This window comes from Schistosoma haematobium, chromosome ZW, assembly GCF_000699445.3.
Source record: "Schistosoma haematobium chromosome ZW, whole genome shotgun sequence".
Lineage (NCBI taxonomy): Eukaryota > Metazoa > Platyhelminthes > Trematoda > Strigeidida > Schistosomatidae > Schistosoma > Schistosoma haematobium.
The window spans coordinates 67257886-67284214 of NC_067195.1; the positions used below are offsets into that span (position 1 = coordinate 67257886).

General features: G+C 32.0%; 1 protein-coding gene across 1 annotated transcript in view; it reads left to right on the forward strand.

Moving 5' to 3' along the window:
* JPH1_1 (Junctophilin-1) overlaps positions 1 to 24168 on the forward strand; it is a gene marked incomplete at its 5' end in the record, with an annotated part of 41560 nt that extends 17392 nt beyond the window's left edge. Inside the window, 6 exons of the mRNA XM_012938102.3 lie at positions 7561 to 8506; positions 14073 to 14191; positions 15404 to 15738; positions 18206 to 19200; positions 20882 to 21257; positions 22811 to 24168. Coding sequence (XP_012793556.1) covers positions 7561 to 8506; positions 14073 to 14191; positions 15404 to 15738; positions 18206 to 19200; positions 20882 to 21257; positions 22811 to 23056 — 3017 coding nt within the window. The 3' untranslated portion in view covers positions 23057 to 24168. The remainder of the gene's footprint in view (positions 1 to 7560; positions 8507 to 14072; positions 14192 to 15403; positions 15739 to 18205; positions 19201 to 20881; positions 21258 to 22810) is intronic.
* Positions 24169 to 26329: the final 2161 nt, after the last annotated feature.

A 26329-nucleotide genomic window follows, 5' to 3' on the forward strand; every position in this document is an offset into this window, starting at 1 on the left:
ACGATCCTGGGGTCCATGTGCACGATTGGTTTGGAATCAGGGTTTTCCAACTCACCTAGGTGAACGCTCCGTGTCCACCAACCAGGTTAGAGCGTCGGACATTCGCTTTTCGTCCTCTCAAGTTTGTAAACAACACCCCCTCCTCAAGAAGTCAGTGAGTAAGACACGTGGTATTTTGAGAGTATTTTGGCAAGAAGAGTGGATGCTTCCTACCCTCGACCGTAGCAGGACATTTGAGGACAACAATAATAGTTGAAATAACAATATCACTGACCTGATGAACAAGTACTTAATTGACTGGAGTCTCAGTGAAATAACAAAGTGATTTTTTTTCAATTTTATATTATATACAATCAAAGTTTAAGACGGGATAGTTTCATAATTGAGTAAATTAGTTATATCTGCTGATTATATACGGTTGTTTTTTTATAATATTGTTAGTATGTATTCATGAAATAAGTTTCGATTGAATAATATCAAGTATTACTTAGTTTAATGTAAATAAATCTAACTGTTAATCTGTATGAATCATGTAAAAACTAGTGTTTATAGATATCCATTTATTTTAATATATAATGAATCTTCATCAAACCCTTTCGTACTCTTAATTGCCTAGTGTATGATTTACATTTTTTCAGTAATATGTGCCAGTTTTTCGATGTTATATGATTCTAATACTAAATAACCTCTGATCTGTTCTTGCACATATATATAGTTATCATCGATAACCTTTACATTCACTTATGTCAACTGTTCCATACTATTTATTATCTCAATTTAAAATTCTAATACATATCTCGTTGTAAGCAGCTGATGAGAAACCAGGCAAATATAATGAATTCATATTATTCTGTATCTATATTTGTTCTGGCTTTGTTTAAAAGATTTCGCCTCCTATAAATGTAGAAGACTCACTAACTCATGACAATTTATGTTTTCAAACCTTTTGACGTAAAGCCAAAACTGTGGAAAAATGTAAATAAGTATTAACAAATGATCAAGTTTTTTTGTTACCATTGCAGATCATAGACATTGTTTTACTTATCAAACACTTTAAAATCATGAATGGTTACTCTATTAATTTTATCATCTCCAACTTATTTTAGAGAAACCTGAAATCTTGTATGTCGAATACAGGGAAAAGGAACCTGAATAATAGTACTTCTTTAAAATTAGCAGAAAAAAAATCAAACTGATATACTTTTATTATGTCAATCAATAATCAGCACAAATGACAAGTATATATTTAATTAACTTCCAAGTAAAACACTCTACTATTCTCTGATCATACACACTGATAAACAATTTTTCATCTGTAACAAACATTTATGTAAGCTGAAAAGAGCCTTTAAAAATATGAGTAGATAAACGATTTGTTTTTAGTTTAGACTTTGTTTAGAATAATGAAGGTTAAGAATGTTTGAAGTAGTGATTCAATTATTCAACATACTTCACATTATCATCTAATGTTTTATGAATCTGATTCAATATCACATATGTTCGTTGAACCAGACAAGCAGTACCATTATTTATTGTCATTAAGATCAACTCTCATCATCAAATATTACATCTTTATGTATTTAATCGACTTTGTATTTTTTACTACTTATTATATTTTATTGTGAAATTAGTTGAAACATTAACCTTAAGAATTATAAATAAATTGAATTCTCATGTAACCCCAAATGATCCTTATCAATCTAAAGTATAATCGTAAATTTCATCATAATAATTCTATTAAACAACATGTGTAGTTTGGTAAAATTATGTTGGATAGTTGAGGGTCATTATATTGTGTTACAGCCCTGTAACTGATGCTTCATTCAACATGTTCATTTTAACATCATCACAATTCCACTTATTATTATTAGCTTTATTCAATATTATATTTTTGGTACAATATAGAATTCTCAGAACAAAATATTTCAACGGGTTTCCTTTTCTTATTACTTGATCGATCCTTGCTATAAATATTGAATGGTCGCCAGTTAGATATTAGCAGTTCAGGAATCGATATCTGAATAATGTACAGTCTTTTCGATGCATATCGCCAGCAACCACTATGTCTCTAACTGGACTGTTTTGTAACTTGTACAGCGAAATGTCGTAAGCTTTTCACAAACGTACCTGAATATGTTGTGAAACTAATAAGCATAATGATTTGTTAAAACAAACAAGAAAACAGATAATTTATTGAAATATCCAGATAGTAGGAACAGGTAGCCCAAACATTCAAGCAGACTGCCTTGTAGATTTACATTTTTAAAATATTTAAAATTTATCAATAGTTAAATGTTTCGTTTTCTGTAGTCTTAAAATAATAGTTGACTCTTTCTATATTTCGAAAACAATAATCATACAGTACTTAGTACTTATCCCATATATATATATATATATATATATATATATATATATATATAGTGTTTGCTCCGTAATTTATTTTTACTGTAACGTTTTTTGTGCTATGGCCCAAAGCCGCCAATCAGAAGCAGCGAATTATCGATCGGACTAATGACGCGTAAAACACGTGCAGGCAGCATAGAGTCCTTATTGGTCCTGCTTTCCGTCTAGCCCAGCCAGTTAAGTCCAGAACACCAGTCTCAGCCTCTGCAATATGAATCCTTATATTTCAAACATACTGAGTTTATATACCAATCAAACAGACCACAACGTAGCATAAAATAGAAAATAACATTTGTACAAAACTTGGCCAAATGTGGTTGTGAATGTGTGAGTCAGTGACTAATAGACAAGGCATAATTCAAGAATGGTAAAACGTATAATAATGGTTTATAGGTCAAAATAAAGTTTATAATAAGAGGAATATGAATATGAATAGTTTAGTTATTTAACAATTATACGATAAAAATATACGTTTAGTATTGGTCCATAAAAGAATTCCAAAGTTACCATTCATTATGTTTCTCGGGACGTAACATTTTGTAATACAATTAGTTTCATTTTCCACTTCTCTAACAAATGAAAAAAAGTAGTTTATCGAATAAAAAGATATTTGATAAACAAGAAAACATAGAAAGACAGATGTTTATTCTATCATTATTATTAGCATTTTTATTCCCTCTATAAACTTGTTTAGTGATTTGTCAACCAATTAGATAACACTATCGATATAAAAGGAGAGCTTAATTTAAACTGTTTATATCTGCTAACATTTCTGAGTAAAAAAAGTTACCACATTTTTTATCATACAGAAGGAATTAATAGCGGGAAATAAGTAGTTGTATTTTAACATTAATTTTAATTATCGAGTCTTACAAGTTTTATTCGAAATAGCAGACTTTTAACACTACTGTTTATAAATGGTTTATTCCTTATGAAACGATATTAAGTGGTTAGATTTATTCGACAGGAAACCCTAGATCTAGGCATTATGTCATTTGACATTCTGCAGTATGGCATACCTGCTGCCTTGAAGGAATTGGTGCTAAAAAACGGATTCAAGGTCACATCATGCAGACTAACACTCTGAGACGTTACTGTTACGCTATTTTGGTCTCGGTTCACATGTCATAAAACTGATATATTTACAACTGATTAATCACTGAGTAGTAACTAATGTCACAATTGTCTAGTACTTTCTTGTAGATCGAGTCCTGTAGATCAATTTAGTAAAATCATTTTTTGTTAGGTTTTCTGGTTTGCGTGGAAAAGATTAACAAACCCTCCTTTCTGCTATACACGAAAAGATATTATCTTTAAACTTGGAAACAAATACTTCCAAATACATATAAAAGTCGGCTGATCATTATATACACTAACCACTATAAACGTATGACAGCAATTTTGGATTTGATCTTTTTAATACAAGTACAAAGCTACTAGTATCAGAAGGGTCTGAAAAATATCAGCATTTTAGAGGAAGAGGTATTAACCAGTGCTTACACTGGTACAAACTTAGTAAGTCCCTCACTCAGAAAAGTAGTGTCAAATCACCAAACAAGACACAGGTCTTTTAACAACTTGGCGATAGCGACGGAAAATAACCAACGTACAATTTATTTATCCCTACAAATGTTCGTAATACATTCAGATCAGTATCTAAACAAAATCATAATCCAAACAATTAATTCTCGACTTTTAATACTCTTCCGATTTCCGTAACGTAAATTAATAGAATTGTACAAGAGAGTAAAACATAAAAGCAAGACGGTAATAAGAGATACGACAAAATGAATAACTATTAGTATAAGTTATACTTACAAAGATCTATAGTCAAATCACTTCACACTAAAATCAAAGTGAGTCAGTAATGAACATTTAAAAGTAAAATAAGCTTAATGATAAACTCAATATGATCATAACCCATAACAGTTAAGATTTATTTTCATAAGATGTAGTTGTTCTATGCAAAACAAACTACAATAATAGCTTACTTTTTTTCAACATATACACTAATACTTTCATCCAATATGCTTTTAAAACCTTCCTCATTAATGTATTCAAATAAAAAATACAGTATTATGTTTGGAGTATGTATTAAAAGTTGAAGAAAGTGAATGATACATTTATTTTTTTTGCATAACTTATTCAGAACATACAGTTTCTTTAAATCAACAAGCATTTTAAGTTGAAGCTATAAAATGTAATACTGAACTTTTAGTTACCTGTTTATATACAAACGTTCCAAATAATTTACAGAGATCATGATTAAAAACCATAATATCAATAATAGTAATCATATAATATAACGTTTAACAATAAAGCCCTGCCGATTTGATACATTTTTATTAGATAAAATAAGCTAACGAAAACTTCACCTTATATATTTTTGAATTGCAACAGTTTATTAGTTAAATTAGATTAAACTGGTATAAATGATCCGTATATATTCGAAGCAAATTAGGGCCTTAAAAAATAACAAGGTAGACTGACTTCCACTACTCTTCAAACATCTGAAGGGAAATTCGGGATACAATGGACATCTAGGATTCAGCTGGACGATCTAGACTCCGCAGATGATCTGGACCTCCTATCGCAATCGCAACAACAAATGCAGGAGAAAACGACCAGTGTAGCGGCAGCCTCAGCAGCAGTAGGCCTCAATATACACAGAGGGGAAAGCAGGATTCTCCGATACAACACAGAATGCACCAATCCAGTCACACTTGATGGAGAAGATTTGAAAGATATAAAAACCTTTACATATTTGGGCAGCATCATCGATGAACACGGTGGATGTTAAGCAGATGTGAAGGCGCGGATCAGCAAAGCGAGAGCAGCAGATTTACAACTGAAGAACATCTGGAACTCAAAGCAACTGTCAACCAACACCAAGGTTAGGATTTTCAATACAAATGTCAAGACAGTTCTACTGTATGGGGCGGAAACCTGGAGAACTACGAAAGCCATCATCCAGAAAATACAGGTGTTTAGTAACAATTGTCTACGCAAAATACTTCGGATCCATTGGCCGGAAACTATTAGCAACAACGTACTGTGGGAGAGAACAAACCAGATCCCAGCGGAGGAAGAAATCAGGAAGAAGCGCTGGAAGTGGATAGGACACACATTGAGGAAAGCACTCAACTGCGTCACAAGACAATCCCTCACATGGAATCCTCAAGGTCAAAGGAAAAGAGGAAGACCAAAGAACACATTACACCGGGAAATGGAGATAGACATGAGAAAAATGAACAAGGATTGGATGGAACTAGAAAAGAAGGCCCAGGACAGAGTGGGTTGGAGAGTGGTGGTCGATGGCCTATGCTCCATAGGGAGTAACAGGCGTAGGTAAGGTAAGGTTAACCAAATATGAATAAAATTTCAACATTTAAAAATAAGATTATAGATCTAGCTTTTACTTATGATCTGTTTTCAATTGACAATAGTCTTTTATTAGAGTGGAGTTGTAGTTGATCTAAGTATAAGCTTTTCAAATACGTCAATTAATTGATACTTGGTTTAATTATATTTTACTGAAAATGACGACTGATTATACTTTGTTGATGAAAAATATACTTGATTACTAATTGAATTAACTCTAAGGGATATCGGCGAGACTATAATTTCCGGACGAACCAATCAGATTTAAGATGGCAGATCTTAAATTTTGGTGTAAAATCTATTCATTCATTTAGTTAAATAGCATTTTAGCATTATAGCTGATGTCAGTTAGTAATGAAAACATTTAAATTTAATTCCTAACCCTAATGTTCAACTTTAAATCCTAATCCTTATTCTCCACATTAATATATAACACTCATTTAAACTTAGTAAGTTGGTGGACATTCAAAGGTCATTTTAATGTTGCTCAAAGATCGTTCATAAATTATAATGTTACCAGGATATCTAATTTCTTTGAAAATATTCAGCTGTCAAGTTCAATGAAAGTTTTCAATTCTAGGCTATGAAATTAATAGATTAATAGAGAATAAATTATTCACATACCATAATTGAAGATTAGTAGTTATATAAAAGTGTTCATTTATTTCACATTATTATCATTATTCAAAACAAAAATTCCGTATGAATTTTTAAATGGAAATACTATATTGACATATTTTGAAAAAAACAAACAAACTATACAGATCACCTTTTTTTGTTTTACTTCTAATTAGGTAAATATCATGAAATATAACCATACATTTAATCATTGATCATATTTCACTACTTTGGTTACAAACATCTATTTATGGGATATACATAAATACATTTCAGTTTGTTTGTTTATGTGTGTGTGTGTGTGTGTAAAACAACTGGAACTAGTTTCATCCTATTAACGAAACAGAAAAAAACAACAAACACAACGAAAAAAGGATAATAAATTCAAAATATGTATAGAATACATTTGTCCTTAAAATGAAACATCTAACAAACACAGTTACAAATAGAGAATCTAATATGATAAATGTCATTTGGAATTTCATAGAAATTGTTTTACAACTATTATCTACTAATAAATGTACTACTATCACTACTATAACTAATATCAAAATATGATTAGTACACATTAATCACGGCATAGATGATGATCACTTTTAATGATGTGTATATATATAGCATAATGGAAGAAAACAGTACAGCTAAAGATTGTTGATGAGGATTACTAAGATATTTCATATATTTTTAGGGATTGACGAAAATAGTTTTTTTTCACATGAGTTCAAAGTCAAGATTTGGGTCATATATAACAATGACTATTTTTATTAGCTTTGTAAAACTTTACTCATTGATGATTATTTCCTCAAATATGTTTTCATTTACTTCAGTAAGAAATCTGTTGATAATGAGATCACAAATTACAGAATTCGTTCTAAATGCTAGATTATAACATTTAGTGAAATCCATATTAATGACATAGCATGTATAAGATAAATTTATTCCACTTCCTATGAAATATCTTGATGTAATGTCCTGCACAGAGTTTATATATATATATATATATATATATATATATATATATATATATATATATATATATATATATATTAGCTTCGTACATTCTACATGATGTCAGATAATTTATAATTTCATCTCATAAGTTTGCTAATATATATATAATGACTGCTTTACGAAGTTCCTTTTGATTTTACATTATAGGCATATATGCTGGAGCATGGTCTAAGGGTATGCGTCAGGGTCTTGGTGTTCGTCGTTCAGCACCCTATGCTCTAGCAGCTGAATTTAATCGCACAGTACGCGCAGCTCAATCGCAAAATAGTTTGCCATCGGGAACAGATTCAGAACGCGGTTGGAAAGGTACAAACAGCTCCGGAGGTGGAAGTGGTGGCGATGTCAGGAACAGCGCAGAAAGAGGTCGACCAGATGAAAGAAGAAGTGGGTTTGTTTTACGTGCTACATCTTGCCCTTTACCATCTTCCCTATCAAACAATTCAAGAAGTAGCTCTTCAGGTTATCGAAGTGCTACTCCAACAACGGAGAAAAAGTCCATCTTCAAACGGAGTTTCTTTCGAAAGTTAAGAAAGCAAAAGTCAACTGGTGATTTATCTATGGTTGGAGGAAGATCAATTGGTACGTTTTCCACTTGTGGTGGAAGTGGTGGTTTATTTCATAGTCGTGGACGTCGACCAGGTGGGTCGCTTCGATCGAATCTCAGTACTTCAAGTCAAATAACAACAAACTCATTTGGTCGTGGTGATGTTAAGGCTGTAGGGAACGGAGGTCAAGGACTCCACGAATTCATGGAAGAAACATTAGGACCCAATGTTACTGAGACGTACAGTGGTCAGTGGAATGAGGACAGACGTTCAGGATATGGTGTTGCTGAACGATCTGATGGATTACGTTATGCAGGAGAATGGTTTAATAATAAAAAGGATGGATATGGCATTACTTATCGTACAGATGGAACCAAAGAAGAAGGAAGATACAAAGAGAATATACTTGTTCAAGGTCTGAACAGAAAAAGTAAATTGTTTATGCTTCGGCATACAAAGTTAAGAGACGCTATAGAGGAAGCAGTAAAAAATGCTGAAGATGCAGCAAAGAAAGCTCAAGAAAGTTCATACGAATCAGCCTTTCAGCGGTAATTTGAAATTTTCTCTTTTTAAATCATCTACAATCTAACATATATCGTTTGTAATGATACATTCACTTAGAGTTTAATAAACCAAAGCATTGATAAAATGATCCTTCCATTAGTGAACAAATTCAACAAAACGTTTAGTCAATAATTCTTCATACTTTTTTCATAAGATTCTTAATTAATTACTAAAACGAGCTGTAAACAATGTCAATTAAAGAAAACACTGTCTGCTTTTGACAAATTTGCCAAATCTTTATAGAAATATTCAACTTACAAGTTAGACATAAACTAGGAAAAGATTATCAGAACTATGTGGTGTATTTGCTTAATATAAGTTTATCAAAGGGACTAATCGTTTTAGAAATAAATTAGATTTAATTTAATAGTTGAATTCTTGAGTCAGTTGAAGATAGACCACCATGGAAAACCTGGAGGCACTGGACTGCCGTTTCTTCCTAGAAAGGGACTACTCAACGGCGAGCATCCACGATCCTGCTTCTAGAGATTCGAACCCAGGACCTATCGGTGTCGCGCACGAGCGCTTAGCTTCTAGACCACTGAGCCGGCATCCAACGGTGTTAATGTCTAACATCAATCAATCCACGAAATTGAGATACTATCCACCATTGTCTTTAGTGAGTTATTATCTCACAATTGACCCGGTTTAACTCCATAGGTCACTGCTTCTCACCAGAACTCCAGGAAACACCTCTTGAGGACCGCCACTAGTGAGCATTTGATAATTATTATCAGAAAGGGTTTTGTGGATATTACAGTAATTTAATAGTGGAATTCACGAATCGATTGAAGCTAGACTTAATTTATAGTAAACGTTTACTAATTAATTTTCCAATAAATCACACTAATATTTTATGCATTAGATAAACATAAATAACTATACATCACAATAATTAGTTGATAAGTCGTATCTTGATGAATTAATCTAAACAATCGAGCAAATATTCTAACATCATATAAAAACTTTAAAACGCTCTTTTCATAATCTTATAAACTGATTGCATTTATCAGTTGATAATAGATAGGGCGAGACTATAATTTATGGACAAACTAATCAGATATAAGATAAAAGGTCTCATATTTTGGCGCGAAATTCATTCATCCATTTGGCTGAAGAGGGTTTTTGGCATTTCGTAATGAAAACCACAAATTTAATTCCTAACTCTTAACCACAAACAGTAAATCTTAATTCTAGTTCCTCACCATGGTTTATAACCCTTATTTGGTCCTAGTTAATATGTGGACATTCTCAAGGTCACTTCAGAGTCACTCAAAGGTTGTCCATAAATTATAGTCTTACCGTGAAGTGAATTATTTACATTTTAAAAACAGGAAATATACATCCGTTGGATTAATCAAATCAAATTAATTTTCCACTCTTTATTTAGATTATTTATTAAATATCAACAAACATTAGACTGCATTTGTTGAAAAAATAATCAAAGAAAAAGCAAATTAAGAAGGAACGAATTGAGCGAAGTCATTTCTTTTCAATTAGTTTTTCATCATGGCTCTACACTAATATAGATATGTTTTACAATAATAATATAATACTCATCGAGTGGATATGTTACGTAATAATTACATAATGACATTAAACTTAACATTGAGTAATTGGAAGAGAGAGGATTATTAATATTCAAAGTAATCAAGAAGTTGCTATGTTGCGTAATATAAGAAACAAAGAAGGAATAGAATTTTACCGGATGTTCAATAGGATAGTAGTTACGTAAGAATCAGGAGATGAATGTTGAGAAGTTATAAGGCTCAAAAGCGATAGAAACAAAATTACAAAAATTTTAAAATTAAAATAAAAAATGGAAGAAGTATGAAAAATAGTTCTTCTGACGGAAATTTTATACTGAAGGCCAGGGTAGAGAAAGTGGTTGTACGAATTTCTTTTGGATGCAAAGGTCAGGTTTGTGAACATGGATTGCGATGGCTTCCGCAATGTGCAAAAGGCGCACTCGTGAACCATGTGGTAGATTTGATGGAATATTGTAGATAACCTTAAAAGCTTTGTTCATTTCGACTTGATGACCTGTGTCAACCAAGTGAGAGAGAATAGAACTTCTAATCACTTTCACCTGTCCTTTGCTTAGCCATGTTGGATGATGTTCTGTAATGCGCTGACGGACCTGTCGAATTGTACGCCCAATATAACTGGCTCCACAGGAGCAGTTGAAACGATAGATACACATAGATTTGGCGAATTCAGGCAATCTGTCTTTGTTGGCTGTTCTTATTTTGGGATAGTTATAGAAGATGGCATTTAATCTGGCAGCATTAAATGTTTTTTGTACGGCTCTTCTTAGTTTCTGAGTCAAGATTTCTTCAATGGTGTCATTTATGAATTGTAGTTTTATGAATAGTACCTTCTTATGGACGGTGGTTATCTTTGTCCTTGTTTTCTTCTCCATCATATGTTTGTCTATGAATTTCATGGGATACCCATTCATACTAAGTAAGTTCCGAATATTGTTCAATTCATCTTCAATAGTGTCTTCAGAACAGATCATTCTAGCACGACGTGTCAAGATCTTTATTAAGTTCCTTTTGTATCTGATTGGAACTGCACTGTGGAAATGAGTGTATTGACCAGCTGCTGACTTTCTGTGTACTCTTCTTTTTATAGTTCCGTCTGTTCTTCTAGTTAGTTGGACATCTAGAAAAGATATGCTATTATTTTGTTCATCTTCTGATGTAAAGTTAATTGATGGGTGAACGTTATTAAATATATTAAGTAAATTGTGCTTATCATTTTCTTTTTCTAATACTATGGAGGTATCATCTATATAGCGATAATAAGTTGGTAAATGGCTAATTATGCTTTTAAGTGGTCCATTTTCCAGTTTTGCAAGGAAAATATCAGCCAGTAGAGGGCCCAATGGTGATCCCATGGCGACTCCATCTAGTTGTCTATAGTATTCATTGTCAAATCTGAATTGGACGTTCATAGTGCATCTAAGAATTAACTGTTTTATCGCGCATGCGGGAGTCGGGGTTTCTATGCGTCTCGCCGTTAGTTCATTGCAAATAAATTCAACCGTTTCGAGTAGTGAAATATTAGTGAATAATGATGATACGTCAAGTGATATCATGAATTTATTCTTGACTGATAGATTTTTTATGTTCTCCACAAATTCAAAGGAATCTTTGACATTATGTCTGACAATTTCTTTGTGTAATGGTCGAAGAATTTGCACCAACCATTTTGCTAAATTATGATACGCTGAGTTATTCATATCTAATACTGGTCGAAGGGGCAAGCCACTTTTGTGTATTTTTGGTATGCCATATAGTCTTGGTGTAATTGTTCCTGTAGGTTTCAACATTTCGAACACCTTTTCTGAAATAAAACCTCGTTGTTTAATTTCTTTCAGTGAATCAGTTAGTTGTTTTTCAATCTTGTCTGCTATGTCGTTTTTCACAGCCAGTTTCTGAAATTTGCTTTTATCATTTAGAAGGGCTTCCATTTTGTTTATGTAGTCATTTTTATCCATGAGTACTATCCCATGTCCTTTGTCAGGTTTCGTGATTAATAAATTGTCATTAGTTTTAAGTTTTCTTAGAGCTTCTGTATGTTTTTTCGTCAAAATCCCTTTCGTGTTATGTCTATGATTTACGTATTTAAAACAACAGTCGACTAGTGTTGATTTAAATCTTTCGACATTATCTTTTGATGAAGTTACTAGTTCTGACGTTTGAGCATAAAGATTTTCGAATTGAATCTCAACGTCCATTTTATTGACTGTTTTCTTAAAGTCACAAAACTTAGGGCCTAGTGATAACGCTTCTAACGCAGTTTTGTCCAGCATAACACTAGAGAAATTGTGTACGTACTGATCTGGATTAGATGGAAATTTCATTTCTGGAAGTTGTTTGTCTAGATTTTTCTTAAGTTTCATTCTTTTCTTTTCTTTTCTTGAGTTAACAACCATCTCGACATAGTCCAGATATTGTTCCCTTAATTTATCAGGGAGGTCTTCTACAGCGTAAATTCTCTCATTGATATTTTTTACCATCTCGGTAATGTATGAGTTTAGAGAATCGATTTGGTTAAGAGCGAAGCGTTTGAGAGTCCTTCCATTTGGTCGAACTCGAGAGCGACGTAAAGATTTCCAATACAATTTTGGATACAAGTTGGTTTCTATACATTCCTTTATAAAATCAACATTTGTCATCGCCTCACTGAGCCTTGCGCTATACTTTAGATACTCATTGAGAACCTTTAACGCAAATGTTTGCTCAGAACGTTTCAATATAGTGAAAATTTCCATTTTGCCATTTGGTAAATAAAGAAGGAACGAATTGAAAAGAAATTTCTTTTCAATTCGTTCCTTCTTTATTTACCAAATGGCAAAATGGAAATTTTCACTATATTGAAAAGCAAATTAGCTCAGGACAAACAACAGATTTTACTCAGAGATCATTTAACAGATGTCAGTACTGGTTTCTTGAACTCTAGAGCTGATACGTTAACTCTTAAAAATCTATCTACTATCATAATATTCTACTCCTATAAATTTCACATACTGGTAAAATTATGTAACCTGATACTCGACATTAATTGCGTTATGGTTATTTCAAAGTACTAATTTGGTTGCCCAGATCATGAACTTTGAAAACAACCAGAACTAATATATGTTGATTTCGTTTAGGCACTAAAGTTAGTCTGGCAAAATTTGATCGATAAAATTCGGCTAACTTGATAAATGTGTCCCATAAAATATGGCTATAAATCGCTAATATTTATAAACACACAGAGTACTTCAGTCATTATTGTGTAACTACGGTTTATTCTAAATAACCAAACATTAAACTATATTTTGTTCTCTGATATAATGAGGGGAAGTCAAAAGACGATTTCATATTGACAGAGTTCTCCAAAAGTTAATCAGACGGCCAACCAGAAAATACTGAATAGTCGTTGCATCTTTCTCTGGCAACCAGTCATATACAACGTAGAACCGGGTATATTTGTGCTTCAGTTCAAGTTGTGTTAGCACAGTGTGATAAAGTTACCAAGACCAATCTCTGAGAAATATAATTAGTAATCGTTTGAACAGCATTAGTTGGATCTTTGTTTAGATTTATCCATACTAAGGAAATTTCGTCAACGCAGAAATATTCTAACTTTTGTAAGATTTCAGTTTTGCATCCCATTGTTTTCAAACTTACCCATTTTATCGCGAAGAATGGTTGTCGTTCTGAATTCTTGAATTTCCTGTTTGAGACTTATATTCAATAGGTATTAAGACAGATATCCAAAATTATCTTATGGAGTTAGAAGTCAATCCGAAAACCTGAATATCTCATTTTGATTATCACAAGCAGTTTGTAGTTTCCAAAGAGATTGGAGTGTATGAATTGTTTAAAGCGAGTAATATACAGTCCACTAAGTTGTAATCATTACACAACTTTATTTCTGTATCTCAATCCAGTTATTAAACTCGTTCGGCAAATGAAATTCGCCATAAATTTTGCAAAATAATTTCCTTTCCATAATTTAAAAAGTCATTATCCAGTCAACTTTCATTTATTTCAGAGCTCAAACTGCACGAACAGTAGCAGGTACAGCTGATGCGCGTGCTCGAGAAGCACGTAAACTTTCTGAAGAAGCTAGGGCGATAGCACGTGAATTTTCCCCAGAGTTCGTTCAGTTGGGTAAGTCTTTCTATAATAATTCTTTCATAAGTTTAACATGATATAAAGATTGAAACTACTGTGTAGAGAATAAGAAACATTTGATTGTTATACATGCTTATCTAATACTCAAGCTCTCAGCAACAACATTATTAGCTTCCCTAACAAAAATACAGATTTTGTACCTTTATGTATTTTACATAACTTCTACCATGTTCAGCAAAATTTTATCATCACTATTATTGAATTAGCATCATTTAGGAAAATAGGTATACATTTGCAGTTGTATAGCCTTGGAAATTTGAATTCTCCGAAAAGCGAGCTCTTTGCTATACCAATTCTTTTTATTTGAAGCATTAAAAGCCTAAATACTTAAGCATTTAAAGAGAACTACTATATTCAGTCTGATATGCTGTATTTCATAAGTACTAAGTCTTTAATCAAATCAGGAGAATCTCAGCTTAACTAGACAGGAAAAAAAACCAGACTTTTCTACCGTTGATGTGAGATTCAATCAAACTAACTTTACTACTCATAAGTAACTCCTATTTTGTTGCACAAATTCTTTCTTGTAGTGTCGGTTACATATAACTTATCCTAGCTTTCAGACAGGCCGATCTATTCATTCTTCTTCAGTCACGTTTTGACCTTGTTAATTATCCACTTATCAATCCTGATTGTTTTTATGTGAGCGTATGTGTGTACATTTCTTATCCTACTCATCATATGTCTGTATCTTATTTTTGTGTGATTATAAATATTGATTAACTCTTGATTAAATCGAGTTGGCTCACACGCCTTCTCCATCGCGCGTGATTTCGCTTCGCTCTTTTTTCTTCGTTTCTCCGGTTTTTTGTTTGGATCAACGATTGTAAGAAATATACGTATTCGAAATCCTTTCTCGTATTTGACTTATCATAATTCCGTTATTCACTAACGCAGATTATGTCGATAATTATATATGAGGATAGCCAGGATGTATATTTTGAAAACAATCATTCATAAAATCTAATTGGAGTCAGATTTAGGGCCACTAAACTCTCTTTAAAATCATTATAGTTATTGTGTTCGACCATGTTAAGCCAGTCATTTTCTTTCTTCTCCGTACTTAATGTTGTATGCATTTTTTCTGATTTAATCATCTTATATTTCAGTTTGTGACAAAATAATTTTTATCTACATTGAAACAATACACATATATAATTATGAATAATATATCTATATCATTCACAGGAATTATGTGGGAAAAGCAAAATCCTTTGGTGAAAAAAGATATTTTTGGATTTAGTTCAAATAATGAAGAGGATTTAACAGCTAGAGGTAGAAGAACCGATCTTAACAGTTTACATACGCAAGGTATGTTAAAAGAAAACACACTAGGCCCTGAAAATTCCGCACAAATTGGCAATAGCTTAGAGGTAAGCGGTGGAAGCCGTCAAGGTAGTTTCCGTTCAAGCTTTCGTCGTCGTGGAAATGCTGCACCCGGGTTACAACAAAACGAACATTATCCAAATGATCATTACAAATATCAAGATGAAATGCAGACATCTAATCCTAACATAGATTCAGTAAGTGAAATCAGTCAGCTAATTTATCCAGTTACCTTTTGGGGTATCTTATTTTCTCGTTTGACATACTTGGAACATAACCTTTCAAAACGGTTAATAGTTTAAATCGTGCTGATCGTACATCTTCTAAGCTAATGAATGTTATCCTTGATATAGTAACCCACAGTTAATATTTGATGGATCAATGTTTTTCATCACGAATGTACTGAAGATGTGGATTTAGACCATTGGATTCCTATGTAGTTGTCCTCTTTACATGAACTAATGACCTTGAGTAACAGTTAAACTGCTGGACAACTCTGGAACATATGACAATAAACAAGGGTTCACAAGTTGATGTCAGTTGATGATTGAAAATAACCTCAGGATATGGTTTTACTTCGTATTCATGTGTAATTCCTTATCCCTGACAAAATATAGAATGATCATCGCACCAGTTGACTGGATATTTTGATGCCATATTTATCTTGTCAAATACTGAAAACTTTTCATCAGATGCACATGAAACAAGGAAAGTCTAAATTGTTGAAATTTATTTCATTAGACTGCTTGTAATTACCAAAAACTAGCATGTTGAGATTTAGTCAATAAAATGAAAACACATTTGTATCATTTTGTAATCACATTCAAGGAAGTTGTAAGCGAATTTCTCACCTTACTTAAAAAAAATAGGCTAATTACACATAGATTAATGTTGGCTACTACTTAGTTTAGTTTCCGTCATATCAAACATTCATATCTTCCAGTCTCTAATGTCCTACTTTGATACAAAATTAACAACCAATATATTGAATTAGTTTGTGATTGAAGTTAAACGAATAAGTATTTGACTGACAAGAATATAAAATTATTTCCAAACATTATCGATAAACATTTTCCAAAACTCATTACGCAATACTGACATTCGATGAATTTGATTTTGATGCCTAAACGTTAGAACTTTCATATGAGTTATCAAATGTTCTAATAATCCTTTTACATAGATTGGTAACCTATAATCTGAGTAGATCGTATAACTTTTCAGTAAAGTAATGTTAATGGTTAAATGAACAAAGTCAGAACCAATATTTTTATAACGCAAGGATGTCAGACTAGTTAAGCTTTAACTATACTTGTCTTGTAAATGAACTAGCTAAGAACAGACTACACTAAAATCAAGTCAAATTAAAAAGTTTCAGTAAACTTTCTTAAATGTAAAAATAAAAAAAATCAGTAATGCTTTGTTAACAAATCAAGACTGCAAATTAAATAGATTTTCATAGATTGTAAGATTTATTTGTTGATTCACTGTTACTTGGGATAGAAATAAATCACGTCATAGATTTCAAACTATCAAGAATAATGCAGAAGATTATATCAATTATGAATCAGAGCTTATGAGAGCAAGACCGAAATATCTTCTCAAAGCAGATTATTTTTTTAAACAAGTAATATGAAAAGCTCATTCCCATTTTCATAAATATTCCGAATTTGCCTACGCCTGTAACACCTCGCCAAGAAGCATAGGCCGCAGACCAGCACTCTCCACCCAACTCTGTCCTGAACAATCCTTTCCAGTTCGTTCCAAATGTTATTCATCCTTTTTATATCTGCTTCTATTTCCCAACGTAATGTGTTCTTTGGCCTTCCTCTTCTCCGTTTCCCATAAGGATTCCAAGTTTGAGCCTATAGCTATTCTAGATTTATTCCCGGTCCCAAGCCCGAATAAAGGAGGAGGAAGGTTGAGCATGAGGTCGGCAACCCCATCCCGTAGAAAAAATCTTGCCAAAAAAACACCAACCAAATTAAACAAATATTCCAAACACCAAAGGATAAATAATTATGAGATATATTCTTAAGTTAGTTAATACCATGTTATCACTTTAGTTGAAATTCCTTCCAGTACAAAAAGTGACTTACAGTAAATCTTTAAAGTATTATTTTCTTGCTTGACTTGTCTAATCTATAAAAAACAGTATCAATCGTAGTATGTTATCTTGTTTGAAAGCATTTGAAAGCACTATTGTTTTTATCGTTACAAGATAAATTCCTTAGTATCAACTATTAATTTTGGTTTATCATTATAAAATAAACTTTCAAGACGAAAAAAAAGAAAAGGAAGGAAAGTAACGGATTAATTTACTGAAGAAGATGATTTCAATATTATCATTAAACAGCATAATACCCCCCCCCAAAAAAAAGAAAAACATTACAGATAGAAGTCAACAATTTGTTCCAAATCTTAGCTTATCTATTCGAATATGAATGACTTTGTCTTGATTGTTGAAAACAAAAATTACATTTAGTCAATTAGGATAACGGCTTTGTAATCTAAGTCTATTTTAGATTACAATAAAGAAAGTGAATATTTTAAGCAAACGATGAAAGAAGTCTAATGTAAACTTAGCTGTTTATAATAATTTAAAGTTTATTTATATTCAAATAGTTTATTTTTTTAAATCAAAATGTTTTAACTATCTGTATTTAGCAAAGATATCACTCAAAAGAATTTCATGGGGTAGGAAAAGAAAATAATTTGAATACACAGTACAGAAAACAAATTGATTCACAAAACACAACACTAAGATATCAGAGAAGTCCAGCTGGAAGACCTATAGCTAGAGCTGCTACAACTGGATTTACTGGTTTAGGCTATCCATCATCTGATCAACAACAATTTGCCCAACATATGGCTCAACATCCTCATTCTCCTTATTTGATAGCATCAGCAAGTCAACAATTGGATATTCCTATTGAACCACAAAATAATTCCAGCAGAGGATTCGAATACAGTACAATGCCACGTACACACAACAGACCTACCGATACAGCATCCCTTCATTCCCCAGTGATTAACAGCGCCAAGCTTATGAAAACTGGAGCTCATAGGTCAACTGAAATTCGAATAGATAAAACTCAACTTGTACAGCCATGTGAAACATATCGTGCTCATATTGGCTATGTGGACAACTCTCAGATACATGATTTCCAAAATATGGAAATGAATTTTAATGGTCAAATCAATAATGAGGAGATGTTCATGGATAACTGGGAACAAGAGTCTGTATTATCGAAAGAACCTGTCCCACCACCTGAAACACCACTATCGTCAATAAACAAGGTACGACGTAGAACTCTACCATCAATAATGACTGAGCCTCCTATTCAACTCACTAGAAATGCTTATACTAAACTAGGATCACAAATGCCAAACTCAAGAAGAAATGAAACAACAAAGGGATCAACTCTCAGTTCTAAATTAAGTTCTATTATTGATGATCAGACTGTACATAGTGCCGAAAATTTGCCAGCTGATGCAGCTGCCACTTATATAATTGAGAATGGAATTAGAAAACGAGTTCAAGCTGAGACTCACCATCGTCAACAAAATCAACGTGACAGAACTTCTACGGGGCCAACAGGATTACCTCAGAAAGCTTCTGAAACTAATTATCTGGAAGGTAGTCGACCAGAATGGACTACGTGAGTTTACCTTTAAAATAGTGTATTATAACTTTTAAAAATATTTAATAGTTACGCCATAAATACTTATTTTAAAGTTGTCAGACATACCGTGAACATATATATAGCGAGACAGATCAATGTAAAGTGTTAAACTAAGGTGTGTCAAAACAACTTGCTACATTTCACAGTTTCATAATCTGGAATTTGGCGAAAACGAATGACATTAAGGTAAACAAAAAAGACAATAAAAACTAAATACTCCTGTGCTCATATAACCCACATCAATTCTTTAAATGTACAGTCTTTAGTCACTTGTATTTGTTGTCCTGAAGATTAAATCGAATAGTTTATATTTCCCCAAAAGATTCAGACTAACAGTGTTTGGTTTCGTAAATTAGTGCTCTTTTAATGTTTAAGCGTCTTAAGGTTTTCCTCACCTTAGTCTTATATTAGTTGATATTTTACGTCTGAGTAGATGGTCAACATTATTTATTCAATGATTCTAATAGAGGAGAACATTAATTCGAGTTCAGATATGATCAAATACTCACAACTCATACTTACAAATTTACAGTTACGCAATAAAGAAAATTCTACACTTATTTAAGTAATGAAGATAGCAGAAAGGTTTAAAAAATTAGCAAATAACCAATTGAACGTGAATTAACTTCATAATCTAATAATACTCCCCATTAATAAGACACGTTATCAGGTTAACTACTAAGATGTTATTGTTATTTATGTGATATATCCAGTTACCAGTCGTTCTTTCATATGACTTACTAGTAACACATCTACTCCTTATCTACACTCAGTTGGAAAAATAACCATCGAATTCATATGAGCTTCGAATATTTCATATTTTAGTCTCAGTCCGTTACGCAAAAATGATTTTTAGTCTTATCAGTCAATTACAAATCACTTTTCGAAAAACTGATTCAAGTTGCTTTGCACATAATTTAAACTGGCCTTTCGACATCTAATTCTACAACCATTCAGTACTAAATATAGTTCCAAATTTCCCTTTAGTAAATATTTTTCTCATCTACACGAGTTTTCTTTTACAGATTCTTTGAAATATCACTATAAAAAATACTTTCTTAAGAAACTTCTTTGGGATTAATTAGTTTTAACTTCAATTGATTGAAATTAGAGAAGGGAAATACATTGAAGAAAGTATTGGATAGTTATTAAGCTACATTGACGAATCGCTGGAAAGTAATCAACTGAAAAAAAAACTAAATGGTGCACTAAATAACTTATCAATTAAATTCTAACTTTGTAATCTTAAACACTGAGAAGCTAGCTGAGTCACAATAGAATTATTTGAGATATTTTAATGGGGAAAATGCGATTTAATCTCTGTATGATCGGTTGATAAGTAACTTTTTTCATAAATTAATAACATATTTGTACTTTAAAAATTCATTAAATAAATAAGGTCAGGATATGTTATTCATTATAAGTAAATTTCTGGACCTCCTCTATTATTTACACATTTAACAATAAAAGCTTAAAAACTTCTCAACTCACTTCTTAGAGTTATAATATAAGTGGCCTAGTATCATTTACTCTTTTTTAATAGATTACAAACAACAGTATAAACTGGTATACAGTCTAGTTTCTTGACTTAAGATTCCAATTTAAATTATTTTATTAAAAAATCATAACCATATTTATCATTATTATTTTAAAACAGAGCATATGATCCATATAGACCAGCTATGGAAAATACTGGAGTTATTACAGTCAACAGATCTGGGACAAATAAGCAACATCACGATCCAGAATCACCAGATTTATTGCCTCTTCCTAAATCATATGTTATCGAGTCAATAGTTCACCTCCCGGGTGCTGTGAAAGAAGCCAGTATGCCAGATATTTCCATAAATCGTGGCCACACAGCAGGTCGATATGACAGTCCTTCAAGGTGTACAGCAGCACAACAGCCAGTTTCTGGAGTACTTACTCGTGAAGAAGTTGCACGTTTAAGTCAAGCCAGAAGACAGGAATTATATCATGAAATGGAAAGACGAAAACGAGGTGAAATTGTCATACGCTTGGCTGATATTAAGGTAAAATTCTGTTAAAAGTATGCTTTTTCTTATAAATTGTCAGAGTAGAATTATATAGTTATGAACATATAACAACATGACCTGTCTTCTTCAAGTTAGTTAAGTGGAAAGTAGTCAAAAAACCTTTAACATTCCAATCACAATAATGTGAATATTTCACTGATATAGAGAACAAGACCAACAAGACCTATTCTAAGCCTAAGTACTAATATAATTATTGGCTAATATTATGTGTAGAAATATTGAATGGAGTTCAAATAAAATGTAATCCAATACATTTTACAGGTTTCTAGGATGAACTTGAGTGTAAAGGCATGTTGATATATGTATGTAGAACAGCAAATTAATCAGTCAGGTAAAGCATTAACTGTATTGATAAATTTCAGAATCTAAAATAAACATCATAACGTTCTAACACGAAAGTCTTATAAGTTTGTGTCAGTTGTTTATATTTAGAATAGCTGTCATAGTGAAATTTTATTGATCATCTCCAAATTATATCTGGTAAAAAGTTTCATATTTTTTCAAATGATTCAACTCGTAGTTACAACACACAAACAATCGTATGGAAATGGTTATTTATCATTTATTTATGCGTCTCTGTTTTATCTTAACTGATATTCGGGACTGAATTTAATAAGTGTCTTTTAGTACATTAGCTCTTTGAATGGTAGCCTTGACAATACCGGTATTTACAAATTGATTTTAGCACAAATAATAATAAATATCACATAATACGTTAGTAGTCATTACAAATCAATAGAGTAACTGAAAACTTACTGACTCTTTGAAGCGATGAATAATAATAACCTCAATTGTAGACATCAAGAAAATGGGATGTAAGTACAACAAAATAACAAAGTGCTAAACTTAACAAACATAAGTTCTGAAGTTCATTGCTAACCACTACCCTAAAATATATAGTTAAATATTTTATTGTAATTTATATTGTTGCACTAAAAAAGAAAACAAGAGAATTTGTTTATTTCTTAATTTTAACACTATTATTATTGTTATAACTTGTGGCCTGTATGCCCTGTTAATGTACAAAGTAATGATACCGTCAATTAGAGAACAGTAGTTTATCGATCGGACTAATGACGCGTAAGACACGTACGAGCAGCATCGGTCTTGTTTCCCGCCTAGCCTAGCCTGTTAAATTCAGAACACCAATCTCAGCCTCTGCGATATGAATCATGTATTTCAAACATACTGGGTTTATACACCAACTAAACAGACTATATTACACCATAAAATAGGAAACAACATTTGTATAAGATTTAAGCAAATGTGGCTGTGAATAGGGGAGATAGTAATTAATAAACAGGTCATAACTCAAGAATGGTAAATTGTATAATAATAGTTCACAGGTCAAAATAAAGCTTATGATAAGAGGAACACGAATATGAATAGTTTGGTTACTTAAAAATTATACAATAAAAATATACGCATAGTATTGGTTCATAAATGGATCCCAAAAGTTACCATTCATTATTCTCATTGGGATTCAACAATTATTTATAATATTACCTTCCGTTTTTTTTACTTTATAGGATTGGATTAATGCTAATTTCGTTATCGTCTTCGTTTTATTGATTAATGCTAGTTTAGCATTTTTCTTTTTTAATTTATTAACTGAAAATTCAAATCAATCAAATCCATCGCCCAAAACTACTTTAAACACTGGTCGTTCAATGTCAAGTGATACTAATTCACCAGCAATGAAAACAATTAAAACTGCGAAAAAATTCATTTCAGCCGCTTTAAAAGCTAAACAACAAAATAATCCTGGAAAATAATAATTAAATCAAGTAGATTATTGTCACCATCGCCATCATCAGCAATTGATAAACATATTATGATAGAATAAATGAAAAGAAATAAAAGTTTTCTAGTTTCGAACATTTTGAAAATTTTTCTTTATTTCTTCTATTATTATGATTTGTTTGATTTGAAATACGTGTGATTTTCTTCTTTTTCCTCAATTATACTGAGAAAATTTCTATACACTTGTACTTTTTTTCGTCACTGATCTTATTTTCACAAATAAATACACTTACACACACACACACGTATATACATATATATACAAACTTACGTAAAGGATTCATGTATTATCTGGTGTATTATGCCGTGTACAGCTGAAATGATTAGATAACAACGTTATCAAGAATGAGGATGATGAGAGATAGTCATATGCTTTGTATAATACCACAACTACTACTATTACTACTACTACTACTACTAATAATAATAATAATATACTGTTGTTTTAGTCCCAAACCTATTTCCCACTAACTAATCTCTTTTCTTTTATTCAACTAACATAGGAAACACAATTGTACACAGACAAATAAATGTAACATTACACCTATTTATTACCCATTTGATTCTCAAGAAATATCTCCTCTACAACACAATATTCTTTTTTCAAAAAGCAACAATGTTTCCTTAATTTAACACTCTATTTTCTAGGTTTAATTGTTATTAATATTATTGCAGTTGTTACGGACACAGTTATTGTCAGGCTATAGAAAGAATAAAATATCAAGTAATTTATATTCATCTTAGATCAGTTAGTATATCATAAAATGCAATAAGATGAATTGTATGGATCATTCAAATTCTTGCTTTTATTTCGTTATTCTTTACTTTTCTGAAAATAAACTTGACAACTAATTATATATATATATATATATATATATATATATATATATTTGAAAGCCCATTACAAAGTTTCATTCATTCCCTTTTAAAACACAAAACAACAATGCATATTAGTTTAAAATTTAGGTATTTAAGTAATATTTTAACATTTAAACTAATTTATAGTGGTTGATTAAATTCTGTTTGAACTCTTGTCCCTAATTTTATTTGTAGACAATCTATATACTCTTCTATGTTATTGGTGTTGCTATTGTTTTCTATTTTGTTCCTATTCTGTCTATTTTCATTTTGTTCCCGACTTGTGTGTAAGAAGTTGCTCAAACTTTGAATAAAATTTAAAAAAAAGCTGATAAATGTTATTTAGTGAAATAAAAGTATTCAAGTGGTGGATATAATAGAGATTGTATCATTGATTCTAACGTCTATGATGATAATCACTTTCACTATGACTATTTCATGTATGATTTGTACACGAATTTGTTGACAGATGTTTAATGAAAAATCATCATGTGTTTAGAAGTGTAAAGAGTGAATCAGACCTAGACTTACATAGGTACAGCCATGTGATTTTAAACTTATACGCCTAATTCCTGAATCAAGAATTGAAATTCTGGACATCAGATTCAAAACGAAGTTAGGATATGTAGTGAACTCACCGAATAAAACTCTCTGAACCATTGTATTCATACTAAAATATAAACGTAAGGAACACCTGTCACAAAACTTTCAACTTTTGATTTTCGTGGATACTTTTAACCCATTTATCCTAATTTTATTTTATGTTGAATTATTCTGTAACATTTACATTTTAATACCGATTGTTTATTCAGTTAAATGTAATTTGTAATCAAGCGGCTTAATAACAGTAGCAGTGAGGATTTTATAAACTCCTAAAATAAGTAACTTGAAGTTGTCTTTATGACGGGAAAATGATTTAGCGTACGTCAATATCACCAAATTTGAGCAATTTGAACTTCGGAATCAGTTGTACACTCGACCATTTAATTCAAATTTGTTTGTGAATGACAGTTTGTGCTTTGAAAGTAGTTCAAACGCAACAAAACCTTATTCACGCATGAATTTAAGAGTTTAAAACTAGCACTACTATTTCTAAAACCAGATATCTGCAAGTATTATCAGGATGGGGATCTGTGGAGATTATAGTAATTTTAACAGTTGAGTTCATGAATCAATCTAAGCTAAACCACCATTGAAGCACAGTCCTAGTATGAGACTCCTCAACAGTGCGCATTCAGGATCAGGCAGGGGGGACTCAAACCCAAGACCTACGGCTTCGTGCACAAACACTTAACCTCTAGACCACTGAGCCAGCATTCAACAGTGTTTATGTCTAACTCTAATCGACCCATGATGTGGCGCAACCCCTCATCATATTGTAATCGTATTATTTCGATAAAGGGAAAACCTTGTGTAGTCGGAAACTGTACATTACAAAATGGATAGATTTTTCTAGATGATGATCGAGATTTCATAAAAAGCAACAATTTCTCCTTCTGGTAAAAACCAAGTATCACCCCACAAAAAACTGCTTCTGTGATGAATTCTAAATTTGACAATTGATTTTCAACCAATATCTGCTAACTAATTCTAATATTACATTTGTGTTGATTGAAGTCATCAAAAAATATGAACATTAATAAGGGAGTCCCAAGAATAAAGTCGATAAGAAGACTGCTCTGCGGTTTGTTCTTGAGTTATGTCAAGTATTAACTAATAACACCAATTTAGTTGAGCGGCACAGAATACAGCCAGGAATAATTCCAAATAAGTTACACTTAAGAATAATCACAATCATTTAACATTGCTAAATGTTTATTAGAAATATTAGGCGGATATTTTTGAAATTGTAGCCAGTCAGCTAAAACGTAAGACAAGGCACATATATGCATCGGTCCGAGTTAACACACCTCATTAGCACAACAAGATGAACAACGAAATCACAGAAGTAGTCACTTCATTGGTAGTAATATATAAAAGAAAGATTATGTATAAGGATATAATACAGGAAGAAAGAATCAATTCGTAGAAAGAAAGGTATAAAGCAATTTTAATCTCACGGTTTAAGGGAAGACAAAGAGTGTATACATCTGTGTCACTGTAATCGATTCTGAGCCATGTCAACCAGAGTCCCCAACCATTGGTTAAGATAGTTGCACGGACCCCAACCAAGTAGTCTGCATCTACCAACATGGCTCAGACTAGAAGTTAGTGATGCCGAGTTTTGGTATGGCCAACCATAACTTTCTCTCATCCGTCTCCAACACCAGTCAGCATTGCGCGCCCCCAAATGCCCTGCTACGGCCCAGGGTGGGGAGAGTCAGCTCTTCCTCTCAAAATGCTCTCACATGGCCACGCGTATACAGTCACTGACAGGGAAATCCTAC